The sequence below is a fragment of the Cavia porcellus genome, unplaced genomic scaffold, assembly GCF_034190915.1.
Source record: "Cavia porcellus strain 051 isolate PalLab524CR breed Dunkin Hartley unplaced genomic scaffold, mCavPor4.1 scaffold_8, whole genome shotgun sequence".
In the NCBI taxonomy this organism is placed as follows: domain Eukaryota; kingdom Metazoa; phylum Chordata; class Mammalia; order Rodentia; family Caviidae; genus Cavia; species Cavia porcellus.
Genome location: NW_026947491.1, coordinates 5,138,876 through 5,151,836, shown reverse-complemented (window position 1 = coordinate 5,151,836; position 12,961 = coordinate 5,138,876). Strand labels below are relative to the sequence as shown.

The 12,961-nt window shown below is 38.5% G+C and overlaps 2 protein-coding genes across 2 annotated transcripts in view; one reads left to right on the top strand and one right to left on the bottom strand.

The window, feature by feature from the left end:
• Positions 1-12,961, top strand: part of LOC101789221 (ankyrin repeat domain-containing protein 27-like) — a 103,072-nt gene that overhangs the window by 2,181 nt on the left and 87,930 nt on the right. Inside the window, exons 2-4 of the mRNA XM_063254146.1 lie at positions 1,620-1,734; positions 1,897-2,070; positions 6,187-6,290. Of these exons, the coding sequence (XP_063110216.1) occupies positions 1,620-1,734; positions 1,897-2,070; positions 6,187-6,290 (393 nt within the window). The remainder of the gene's footprint in view (positions 1-1,619; positions 1,735-1,896; positions 2,071-6,186; positions 6,291-12,961) is intronic.
• LOC134477126 (zinc finger and SCAN domain-containing protein 23-like) lies at positions 10,211-12,581 on the bottom strand (the record flags this gene model as incomplete). The annotated part of the gene is made up of 1 exon (XM_063254149.1): positions 10,211-12,581. A coding segment is annotated over one exon (1,191 nt), but the record flags the coding sequence as incomplete, so codon positions are not given.

Sequence of the window (12,961 nt, the reverse complement as noted above, 5' to 3'; positions counted from 1 at the left end):
ATATAATCACTGAAATTGGCATCACATCAATATATTCTTAACAGGGAAAGATGTACTTTCATATATCCACTGAGCAAAGAGTCAGTTTAATTTTGCATACACACAGATAGGCTGCAGTCTTGTTTTAGACAGAAAATGTATACAAATTGTGGCAAAATTTGTTATTTTCAGGCATTTGACATTTTCTGTTCTTTTTTATTATCGAGAAGTTCATTCTAGTTGTAATATTTAGGAGTTTATTAAATTTTTTCATTCTAACAGTTTCATTGGCCCAGAAACAATGCTGAGTATTCTATATTTTGACATTTTTGTGCCTTGCATTTTGCATGTTATGATTAGTATTGGCAACGGTACTGTGTGCTCTTCTTTCCTTTCTCTTATCCTTGATTTCTATAATAGATATGAAACTCTAGTGAAAGTTGATTATTAATAAAATAATCCTTGAGAAAAACAGAAATATTAGTTAAGCACAGATAATTTTCATTTTTATGTGTGTGTATTGGTATTTCTGATAACTTTTTACTTCTTCTGAAATAAAGAAATTATCTGTATGTATAGATTTTACTATGAATCATGTGATGATGCCTTACGAAGAAACCTTTTTAAAAGCCACTGCTGTGGGATTTTCACATGGAGAGGCAGGGCACTCCAGCTGCCCAAGTAGGCAGCTTCATTGGTGCTGACACTAACTCAGCAGATTCATGATTAACATGGTATAGTTGCCCCCTTTTATACAATTTTTGTCTTTTCATCTCCCTTATATGGGCACATGCAAGGATTTTCCAGTCTGGCCGGTATACCTTAACATTCTATAGGCTGGTTTATGTTATAGTGTTATATCAGTAGCATACACAGAGGCTGATGTTAAAAAAAAGCCCCCCATACTCCAAAGGTCAGGAGGGGCCCTCCCACACCACCAGTTATAGTTACACAAGACCTGTTGTCTTCTGAGCTGTATGTGGCTTTCCAATGACAGAGGTGTTAAAATATGAGAAAAAGTGTCTGGAGGCTTATTGAAATAATTCTAACCCCACAAGGTAGGTCCATTTGAATTATTTTATTTTACTTAATTGAAATATTGCCTTTGTTAAGTAGTAATAGGAGACATTATAGTATCAGACAATTATTGAGCTGTTACTTGTTTGAGAAGTTATTCGAAAAATTTTGTGTGGATTCTTACTTAACCATCACAGTGGTGTCTTGTGAGAGAACTGCTTTCAGTCCTCATTTTGTAGGTAACAATCCCGAGGCACAGAAAGGCTAAGGGATGGCTAGAAAGTAAGAACTTAGAGTAGGAATTAAATTCCAATTGAGCTAAATCCAAGGCCTGCTCTTTCTATTCCAGTGGGTTGCACTAGGCTGGGAGGTAGCGCAGTGCAGGGATCTTGTTTAGTATGTGCAAGACAGCAGCTTCCATCCCCCGCACCACACACAAACGCAGCATCACCCACTTGCTCTTCCATTCACAGGTGAGTAATAAGAGATGCTAAGCATTCTATGTTTTCAAAGATAATTAAATACTTATTGTGAAAGGTATTTAATGTTCACAATTCCATGAATAATTATGAATTTTGAAATGGAGTGCTGTAATTTCCTAATAATCTTTCTGACTGTCCCAGGACTGCTCTGCATTATGCCAGTGCCTATGGCCATCCAGAAGTGGTGAGACTCCTGATACAGAAAAAGTTTGACCTTAATGCCTGGGACAGTGACCATGACACCGCTCTGATTAAGGTAAATAGCAGCCAACAATTTCAGCATGGGAGGGATTGTATTTAAATGCTGAAAATCAAAGTCAGTTGATGTAATTTGAATATAACTCCTTGGCCAGGCATGTGGAAAGTGTGTTTGGAGTTTCTTGAGTTGATGGTGTCTCCTCTGTTACAATACCCACAGGCTGTAAAATGCTACGAGGAAGACTGTGTTAGTATTCTCTTGGAACATGGTGCAAATCCAAATATTGCCAATACCAAGGGCGACACTGCTCTGCATTATGCAGTTTACAGTTCAAAGTCTTCACTAACAGCAAAACTGCTTTCGCATGGTGCCGATGCTGAGGCAAAAAACAAGGTATAGAGCACTGAATTTTCTTTCCAAAGTTTCTGAAATACTTTCCTGTTCACAGTGACATATTGGTTGGTCAGTTCTCCATATTTAGAAGGTCAAGTGTTTCATGGATGGAAATACACTGTTTTAAATAACTTAATAGTTAATGTTTTCACTTTCAATGTTGATAGTTTTAATGAAATGCTAGAGGATGTGAGTTTCTATTATGCACTTACAGCAAGCATTTGTGAAGACACTGAAATTTAAAAAGTAAATCATTTTTCTGTTATTTTTTCCAAATGGTTATATTTTCTTTCTTTTTTTTTTTTGCACTAGTGTAAAACAACACAGGACAGCAAAATTAGCCTCAGAAATAGGTATTATTTTAAAACTTAAACAGAACAACAGTATTTTACAATAAGTGGTAATTTTGTTGCTGTTGACAGCTCATAAAAATGATCCATTTTTGATTTGACTTAAATGGGAAAAATGAGAAGGAAAAATAATTAGAAATAATGCAGGCCCATAGAGTTTGCTTTGTTGGTTGGCTGTTTTTGAAAAAATATTTTTTCTGGTTCATGTGCATAGATAAGATCAATTTTTAGGAAAAATACTTTTTTTTCTATTCAGTACTGGAAATTGAACACAGAATATTCATACTGAGCTGCATCTCCTGCTCTTTTGTGTTATGTTTTACTTTGAGGTAGAGTTTCAAATTAGTTGCCTAATTTGAATTTAAACTTGCAATCTGCCTACCTCAGCATTCCATAGTGCAGATAATCTGGTTGTACTCAATTTGGGAATAAAAATTCTTTATTTTTTTCTTTTCTTTTTTCTTTCTTTTTTTCAATACTAGGAATCAAACTCTGGACCTTGCACTTACCAGGCAGGCATGGTGCTGCTGAGCTATATTCCTGTCCTCTTAAAAATTTTTAAATAGTAAAGAGAATGATATAAACCTGAAATTTTAGGAGAACTGGATCAATCCAGTTTTTCACTGGATGCATGGTGATTAAGTGGGAAACAAGGGAAATGAATGAATAATAAAGAGAAGTCCTCTCCTTTTCAGTCAGAAACCGCAACTAAGATAAGAATCTGAATTGTCCTTTCAAACATATGATGTCTTGCTGGGAGCTGGGAGTTAAGGAGCTTGTATGATGAGATCAGTTGTATTTTGAATGTACTAGTCCCTGTTCTGCCCTGTGCCAAGAGGATTAAATGGAGCTTCCATGGAGTACCTGTCTCTCACCTTCCCTCCTTTTGTCTAAATTCTCAACTAGTAAAAAGTAGTGGCTGTGTAGATGAGAGATGAGACTGATGTCATCTTCTAGGTTCTCTAGTCCTCATCTAGACTTGTGCGTTTCTGTGGTCAGGAGAAAGGTTTGAAACAGTTGAGGCTCTGTCCTGGAGATTTGGGTTCAGTAAATGTCTTAAGCCCTGACATGGATATTTCAAAACATTTCCTCAAGATTCTGACGTAGCTCAGAAGCATTTAATGGACAGGCATGTTTAATGGTGAATTCCTAATTCTCAGAAACTGAAGAAATCTCTAGATGAGTTGGATTAAATACCACTTCCTTCTAATCTCTCCTTTCCAATAAAATCAGGCCAACTTTCATTTGTCTTTCTCTACCTCTGTCCATGGGAAGTGAAAAGGAGTATCATCAGTGAAACCTCTTATTTTGCAGAATCCCACCACTTTCCCTCCCATCTGCAGTCATTCACTGCCACTGTGAAGCTCTGTAGAAATTCTCTGATGGTTGAGATTGAATCTTGAAGAATGTCACATCTCTTTATCATCATTAGTGCCTCTCTTTATTATCATTAATGGCCCAGTGTTGACAAATGGTGATTTGCAGGAGTTTGAACAATATCCATCTTGAGCCTGTATTTAGTTGAAGGCATGTGATAGACTATTTCAATGTATTAAGTGACCCCCCTGGTGAAAATCCTTGAAATTGTAAGAACATAGGTGGGAATGTTTTATACATTTTTATTGCTTATTTTTATTTTGTGTGTGTGTGTGTGTGTGTTACTAATGATTGATCCTAGGACTTTTCCATTGAGCTGCATCCCCAGCACTCATCACTCATCACTTTTAAAAATTTGAGACAGTGTCTCACTAAGTTGCAGAGACAGAAATCAAATCTGAACTTGGATCCCTCTTCTTAGCCTCCCAGAATGATAAGATTACAGATGTTCCTGTCCCCTGTCCCGCTGGGAATAGTTTTGATAATTTCCTTTTGGCACTCCTTTTTACCTGCTTAACAGTCAGGGAGAACTGCATACACATGGAGGAAAAGTATGCGTGCTGGAAAAATTATTAAAATAGGTATAATCTTTTTTATTTCATAGCAGGACCTCTCTTTTTGGTAAAACATGATGTTAAGGGAAGAATTTTACATTGTACACAACCATTTGGAAGCACATGCACAGCAAAGATATAAGCAGAACACTATGGACTAAATGTGCCTTTTAGCTCTATGCAATTTGCTTCCATCAACTGAATTCACAATGAAATTTCAGAAAACATCTCCATAATTTGAAGTTGGAGATGCTCACAAAGAAGAGGCTGTGCTGTCTTCAGAGCCCCTGTGACTGTGAGGGTGTGCCCCCTGTACAGGAAGCTCCCATGGCTTATCCAGTTTGCTATTGGCTCAATTCTGTACTTCTTCCTGCCCACTACTGTGCTTCTGTGAGAGTTTCCAGTTCTTAAATGATGGTATATTTTAATGTAGTCAGGAATTTCAGAATATCTTATATTCATTTATAAGGATGTAATCTAGATTTTAGAATGAATATTTTAAAATGGAATGAAGTTTAGAGATTCTTTAAAAAAGGTTTCCCATATACTATAAGTAACCATGTTCCTATTAGAATGCCTGAAGGTATTATTAATTATAATCACAACTGGATAGTTTGTGCATGTTACCAAGAATTTTGTATCTTCTTTTTCAGCCTTATCCCTTAAAAATATAAGCGACTTAGTGAGTTTCATTATGATACAATTTTCATATTGAGAAAATTCATATTGAGAAAATTCTGAGAAAATTTTCATATTATGCAGTGTTAGAATTTGTTCATTATGAGAAAATCCATCTTGAGCAGTATTAGAATTTATTTATTATGGGAAAATGCAAATTAAGCAGTATTAGAATCTTTATTGATGAACTATATTTTACCTCTGATTTCTATAACATTAGTAATTAAAATGGAAACAGAATATAACTTATTAAAAACAATAGCTATGCTGCGTGGGGATCTTAGCATTATCAGCATAAATGACAATTGAAATTTTGTACTGATCTTTTCCACTTTCATCTAGTAATAGGACAGAACCCCATGGATTGTGTAGTAATAAGGGATCCATGTTCACTTGGATCATGTCCTCAGGGACTCCTTGAAAGCTGGAATGGTTAAGAATTGTATTTGGATCCTTACACTAGGTGGAGAATCCAACAAGTTTCTTGCCTAACTCAGAAAAAATTTCCATAGTACTAGAAAGCTCTCAGCTCTGTATCCCTGAAACTGTTAATTCCTCATGTTGATATTTGTCAGAAGAAAAGTAATGTTAAATAGGAGTAAAGCAAAGGTAAAGAGATTTTAATACTGAGGAAATAATGCAGTTTTATAATTTCTCAAACATGATTATCAAATCTGTTGAGACATAGAAGTCATGGAAAATTATTCTTTGGAAGATAGGCTGAGAATTCCTGCCCTAGGGATGATGATTTAACTCATTAATTTAATCCAAATCCTTCAATCATTTTTGACTGTGCATTATGGTTGGAGCTACTGAGAAAAAAGATACAGCCCCTGCCCTGAAGGTGCATTTGATTGAAGCAGGAGATGTTACATAACTCTGAGTACCATGATAAAGGCTGTGATGGAAAGACCCTTGGAACCAGTGACTGGAGCGAGTTGTGACCCTGGGGTTTCTGTAGCCACTGTGGGCAGAGAGCATGCACTGCAGAGGGTATGGCAGGGCAGCACGTGTGGAAGCACTGGGAGTGAGAAGGAAGAGACTGCTGTGTGTTGTTATCTATATCAGGTTAACAGTCAGGGTCCTTCACAAGCTGTTCAGTTCAGCTGAGAAGCAGGCAGTTGTGTGGGTTTTAAATTGTTTCTGCTTCTCCACAGGAAGGCCTCACACCACTTATGCTTGCTCTAAGGGAAAACAGAATGGAAGCGGCAGCATTGTTAAAAAAGACAGAAACAAAGAATGTGGTGAATGAGCCGGAAAGGTATGGTTGTTCTTTTTTTAAACAAGAGTTCAGCAGTGTTGTGGAGTGGTAATAAGTCAAATAAGTCAGTAGCTGAAAGACTACCTTAGTGACTGGTGTATAATGAAAAAGATCAACACAAACCATCAGATAGAAAAATTATTTGGATTGGGCAACATAAGGAATACTGTGCAGTACAAGTCATGTGCTATTATTGAGTAATTTTGACTGATGTCTGCTTTTTAATGAGAAGAATAACTTTTGTAGTAAAACAATAAGGAAAAACACTGTGTATTGCTATGTTCATGGAACTTCCTCAGAGTACAAAACATAAGCCTAAATGCTTCATATAAAAAGGAAAAAGTGTAAATGTTTCTTTTCAGTGATTGAAAATGAGCTAGTAATATAAACAAGTTGGCACATAAAATATTTAGAGAAGCAAAATATGCAATTTGGAGAAGTATGCTCATATAAGAGAAACCAGAAAATATTTGAACTTGTGTTTCAGACTTATTTCAAAGAACTTTATATCCTCAAGTTGCATTCATTTATCTATGAGTTCCTCAAGGTTATCTTTCTTTTTCATAGTGCAGTATTCCATTGTGTATAATTGCCATTTTCCTTGTACATTATTCTCTTAATGGATGTACACACTATTTTAGAGATGTAGCTGTTAGAAATTGTGCTGCTGTAAACATAGATATATATATATATCCCTGTATGTATGATTTTAACTATTTTGGAAGATTTCTGCAAGGGGACGTAGCTGTCTCAAGTGGATTTCTATTTTCAGTTTTTTGCGGAAACACCACACTCTTTCCTGTAGTGTTCATACTGGTTTATATTCGCACCACCGTTGTAGAAAAATCCTTCATTCTCATCACCATTTATCATTAGATTTTTTTCATGGAAATCTTTCTAAGATAAAATGCTATCTTTGTGTATTTTTAATTTGCATTTATGTAATTTCCAGAAGCAATGATGAGTTTTCCATGTTTTTATTGGCCATTTGTACTTCTAACAAGTATCATTTCATTTCATTTGTCTGTTCTTTTGAGTTTTCTTTGGTAGGTCTATACTTTGATGCTTGTCCTCTGCCTGTGGAGTGGCTAATGAAAGTATTTTTTTTTTCCAATCTGAAGATTGTCTCCTCATTCTGTTGGTTGTTTCCTTTGCAATGGAGAAGCTTTTTAATTTCATGAGACTCCATTTGTTGCTTGTCTATATTGTATTTTGTGCCATTAGGGTTTTGTTCAGAAAGTCCTTGCATGCCTGTGTCTTTGAGTACTGCCCATTTTGTCTTCCAGAAGATTGCTTCTGTTTTAACATTTAGTTCTTTGGCCCATTTTGGTTATAGTTTAGTACATGGTGAGATATGTGGATCTAGTCTCAATCTGTTGCACGTAGGTATCCAATTTTCCCAGCACCATCCCTGAAAGAATATCTTTACTCTGGTATGTTTTTGACTCCTTTGTCAAAGATCACCCAGCGCTCTGGCTCTGTGTGCTTTGAGTTGTCTCTGTTGTGCTCTCTTCAACTGATGCACATGCCTGTTTCTATGTCAGTACCATGTGGGTTTCATCACTGTAACTTTATAGTGTAGCTCTGAGCTTGGGATTATGATGCCACCTGCTTTGCTTTTGTTACTCAGGATTGCTTTTGGTAGTCTGAGTCTCTTCTAATTTCCCCCAATTTTAGGATTGTTCCATTAGCTCTGTGATAATTGACTTTGGTATTTAGCTTGGGGTTGCACCAAGTATGTTTACCAATATTGAAAGTCAGGCCATTTTGACAGTATCGATTCTGTCTATCCAGAAATGAGGACTATTTTTTCATTTTGTGATATTTTCAGGTGCCTAGTTTTGAGTGGTGTAATTTTCACTATACAATGCTTTGCTTTCTTAAGCTAACACCTATCTATTTAAGTTTTTTTAAATGTTGTCATCAATGATATTATTTTTCTAATTGCTTTTTCAGTGGGTTCTTCAATTTTTTTAATTAAAGAGAAAAAAGAAAGGAAATAAAATAAACAAAGCAGTAAAAGGGTACAAATAATACAGAATTTCAAGAATAAAATACAGTAAGATATCACTAGTTAATAGGTTATATATTGTCATCTTTGAAATAGTTGTCCAAATTATAAAATTAAAGCATGTACAGTGAACATTTATAGAATGAGTTTGCAGAATGTGCCGATCAATGATTGAACAAAAGTTCAGTAATATGGATTTCCATCCTATACACTCAAACATACATGCAGCTATATCCCTTAGACCACCTTCCTTTCCTCTCTTTTTAATAACAATTACACTTTTTGGGTTTTTTTACTCCCACAATTCTTATTATTTTTTTGAAGAGAATAAAACCTAACGTGGCTAAACAAAGCAGAGTCGGTTAGAACAAAAGGTTGGGCATAGTACATGATGTAAAAATAAAATATCAGGTGATGTAAAATGCTTACCATTGTGCCTCTGCTATGTTTTTAAAAAGTTGCCTATATCATCAGATATAATAGAATTGATCAAAACAGTACAGAACAAGACTAATAAAACCTACACTGGAGACCTCAGAGGATTTCAAAAGAAGATAATAATCAAACCATAATGGGCATCTTAGTGAATCTTATTGCCTTGAAATTGGTTGCCTATACCCTCAAACTTGATACTATCAACAAAATAGAATATAGTAAAATCTGACAGAACAAGATGGGGAGAGCAATACTGGGCATCATATCAGGTTAATAAGAAAACAAAAATGTTACTGTAATATATACCTCTATTGGGTTCTTCAATATTGTATAACAATGCTATTGATTTTATCTGTGTGTGTGTGTGTTGTATCCTGGTATCCTGATAATGTTGGTTAACAGTTCTAGAATTGTGTGATGGAGGGTTTTGTGTCTTGGAAGTAGAGGATCATGTTATCTGCACATAAAGGTCTTCTGACTCCGTTCTTCCCTACATGTATCCCTTTTATTTCTTACTCTTAAATAATTGTTCAGGCTATTACGTGAATGACCACATTGAACAGCAATGGTGATAAAAACAACTTCTTTGTCTTGTTCCTGATTTTAGAGAGAAGGCTTTCAATGTTTGCCCATGGCATGTGTATTAGCAGTAGATTGGTCATAAATGGCTTTTATCATGTTGAGATGAAGACCTTCTGAACTTACTTTCTTCAGGGTTTTAATCAAGAATGAGTGTTGCATTTTATCACAGGCTTTTTCTGAACCTATTTAAATGATCATGTGGCTTTGGGCCTTGATTCTATGAAGATGAGGAATTTTGTGTTTGTGTTTATTGAGCCATCTTTGTATTCAGGGGCTGAAACCTGTTTGGTAGGGTGCATGATCTTTTTGATAATTTGTTGTATTTGGTTTACTAGTGTCTTAAAGATTTTTGCATCTATGTTCATTAAACAAATTGTCCTTTAATTGTCTTTTATGGTTGTATTCTTTTCTTCTTTGGTGGTGAGGATAATGATAGCTTCCCAGAATGATTTTTGAAGTCCTACCTTTATTTTTATTGCAGAGTTTGCAGAGTATTATTATTAGATGTTCACTGATGTTCTTAAAGAATTTCATTTTGAGCCCGTCAGGTTCTGGTTTTTCTTTTTAAATTTTTTTATTTAAAGAGAAAACAAGAAAAAACAAAACTGAAGGAGGGAAGAAATAATGATTAAAACATAATTTAAAATTAAAAATTAAGAAATCACTAGTTGATAAATCACATATTGTCCTCTTAGAAATAGTTGTTCAAATTACAGAAGTAAATCATACAAAGTAGACATTCAAACAGTGAGACTGCAAACAATTGTGTTCAGTGATCCAACAAAACTTAGTAATATGGTAATTAATCTTACATACTTACCCATGCATGCATTTATATCCGTTAGAGCATCTTCTTTTCTCCTCTTTTTCTTTTTCTTTTTCTTTTTTTTTTTTTTTTTTTTAAAGGCAAGGGAAAGAAACTTTAATTTTGTATGTATGACCTTGCTGGTAATCAACAACAAAGAGTTCCAAGAAATGTGGATGTTAAGGAGGCTAGCAACGTAGCTCTGTGGTAGAGTAGTTCATCTAGCACTGGGTTCACCCCCAGCACTGCAGACAGAAGCAATCAACATGCACGATGGACCACACTTTTCTCTCTACTCTTGGAAAGCTGAGACTTTTGAAACAAAAGATTGAACAGTGGCTGGAGATACTGCCTTGTGGTACAATATCTGCCTACCATGCACCAGGCCCTGAGTTCATCCCTATAACCACTGCCAAAAAAGAAAGGAAAGAAAAAAGCTGGTGCTGGAGATTTAGCTCTGCAGCACAAGTGCCTGCCTTGCAAGTGCGTGGTCGTGAGTTCGATCCCTGGTACCGGTTAAAAAAAAAAAAAAAAAGAAAAAGAAAAAAGAAAGCAAAAGGCAAAAACTAACCATTTTTATTATGTTACAGGAAAAATGCAAGGAAACTAAAGTTTTTAAAATAACGATCTGAAATAGCCTATTTTTAGTGAAGTATCCTGGTCGCTGTGCAGATCTGTCTTCCCATCACTGCTGCCTGGGAGCAGTCACTGAGCTGCCAGTAATGAGGCTGCTCCATGTCCTCGTTCCTGACCGAAGGCTGAGTAGAAATCAACAAGGAGAGGTTTTATACATTTGCATGGGAGGCACCATGTGCCTCCTTCTGTAGGTTAAAATGCAAATCATATGTACATGGAAAAAAAGTCAGCTCACGTAAATTTTACTGTGATTTTAAAATTAATTTGTAATACTCAGTAAATTACCTTTGATATAATTTTGAACTCGGGTTGCATATGTTTTTAAACTTTTTTAAAAAAAATTAGAAAGATGTAGTGTTCCTGAATCCAGAAACTTCTTGCACATGTACGTAGATCGAAGCATGTATTATGATGAAGAACTAAGATTTGCCATTGCAAAGCTGTGGCTGTCATTGACATGGAGACCTTGACAGATGCACTTAATTACGCTTTCTTTTAGCCTAAAATTAAAGGAATTTCTCCTGGTATTCCCTGTACTTTTCTATTCAGCCTCACTACCTGAAATTATGATTGTTCTCTCAGGGGCCAAGCAAGGAACCGTGCCCTTGCGACCTTGCCTTGGGGTCTGGGCTCAGAGATTTTGCCCTGCCTGCTCCAAGGAGCCCACGGGCTCAGCTCCAGTGTGGATTTTCTGATGCTGGACAAGGTTGCAGTGGTAAAAGAAGCTCTTGCCACATTCTCCACATTGATAAGGTCTCTCTCCAGTGTGAATTCTCTGATGCTTCACAAGGACAGAGCGGCGGCTAAAACTCTTCCTGCACTGGCTGCACTGGAAAGGTTTCTCTCCAGTGTGGACGCGGAGGTGGTGGAACAGCCCGGCGTTCTGGCTGAAGGCTTTGCCGCACACGCGGCACTGGTAGTGCTTCTCCCCAGTATGCAGCCTCTGGTGCTGGAAGAGGCCGGAGCGCTGGCTGAAGGCGCGCCCGCAGACACCGCACACATAGGGCCTCTCACCCGTGTGCCGCCTCTGGTGCTCCACGAGAATGGAGTTCTGTGTGAAGCTTTTCCCACACTCCCTGCAGACGTGAGGCCTCTCCGCCACTGAGGAGCTTACCCGGTTCCTGCCCAGTCTGCCCTCTGGGCCACAAGCATCTCCGCATTCAGGCACCTGAGTGGTACCACTGCTGAGAGTTCCAGGTCCTTCCACAGGAAATTTTATTTCTTTAGAGCCCTCCTCCACTGGTGCGAACTCAACATTCCGAGTCCCAGCCTCGCTACCGCTCTCCTGCACTGGGCGCGCCTCTGGCATGTGACACTGCAGCTGCTCTTCTGAGCACGGGAACTGGCTGCATGGGGATACCTGGGCTGTTCCTTGAGTTGCCTTCTGCCTCACGACCTCTTCTTGCTCGTAAGTAGGACTTGGGACCTGCTCTCCTGGCTCGTCCAGCTCCCTCTCCAAGTCCTCCAGCACAGTCACCACCTCATCCCCGCTCTCTGGATGCTGTGCGTGCACCCAGGCCTGCAGCTCTGCAGGCAGGATGGCCAGGAACTGCTCCAGCACCAGCAGCTCCAGGATCTGCTCCTTGCTGTGGGTCTCGGGCCGCAGCCACTGGTGGCAGAGCTCTCGGAGCCGGTGCAGCGCCTCCCGGGGTCCCGGGGTCTCCTGATAGCAGAACTCCCTGAAGTGTTTTCGGAAGATCTCCCTGCTTTCAAAGGTCTTCCTTGACCTGTCAGATTCTTGACCACAGGCATGGTTCTTCTCCTCTTTCACGCTCACTTCCAAAAGTCCTCGTGGAGCCCCTGTAGCCTGCAGGGCCAAGGCTCATGACTAGATGAGCCACTTTGGCACCATGATGGCTTCCTCAACAGTCGCTGCTTTCCCTTATCCCCACGTCTGTAATCTCTTCCGGTATCAAGACAGAGCACCGGACTCAAATAGAAGCAACTTCCCGGGTCGGGCTGTGAAGCTCATCCTGAGACGGCGCGGGACGCTTGCAGCGGTTTTCAGAGAGCGACCCCTGGGGCAGACTGTGGGATGCGAACCCTGGAAACGCGGGTGCATTTTCTTCTTGGCTGTCACAAAAAACGGCAGAGGCGGGGTTGGGGTGGCGTCTACATGACAGCGCTGATCGCCTGAACTTGTGAGAAGCAACCTTTGAGAAGCGCTTGGAACAGAGCTCCCGGGCGCGCTGGGCCGCGGAA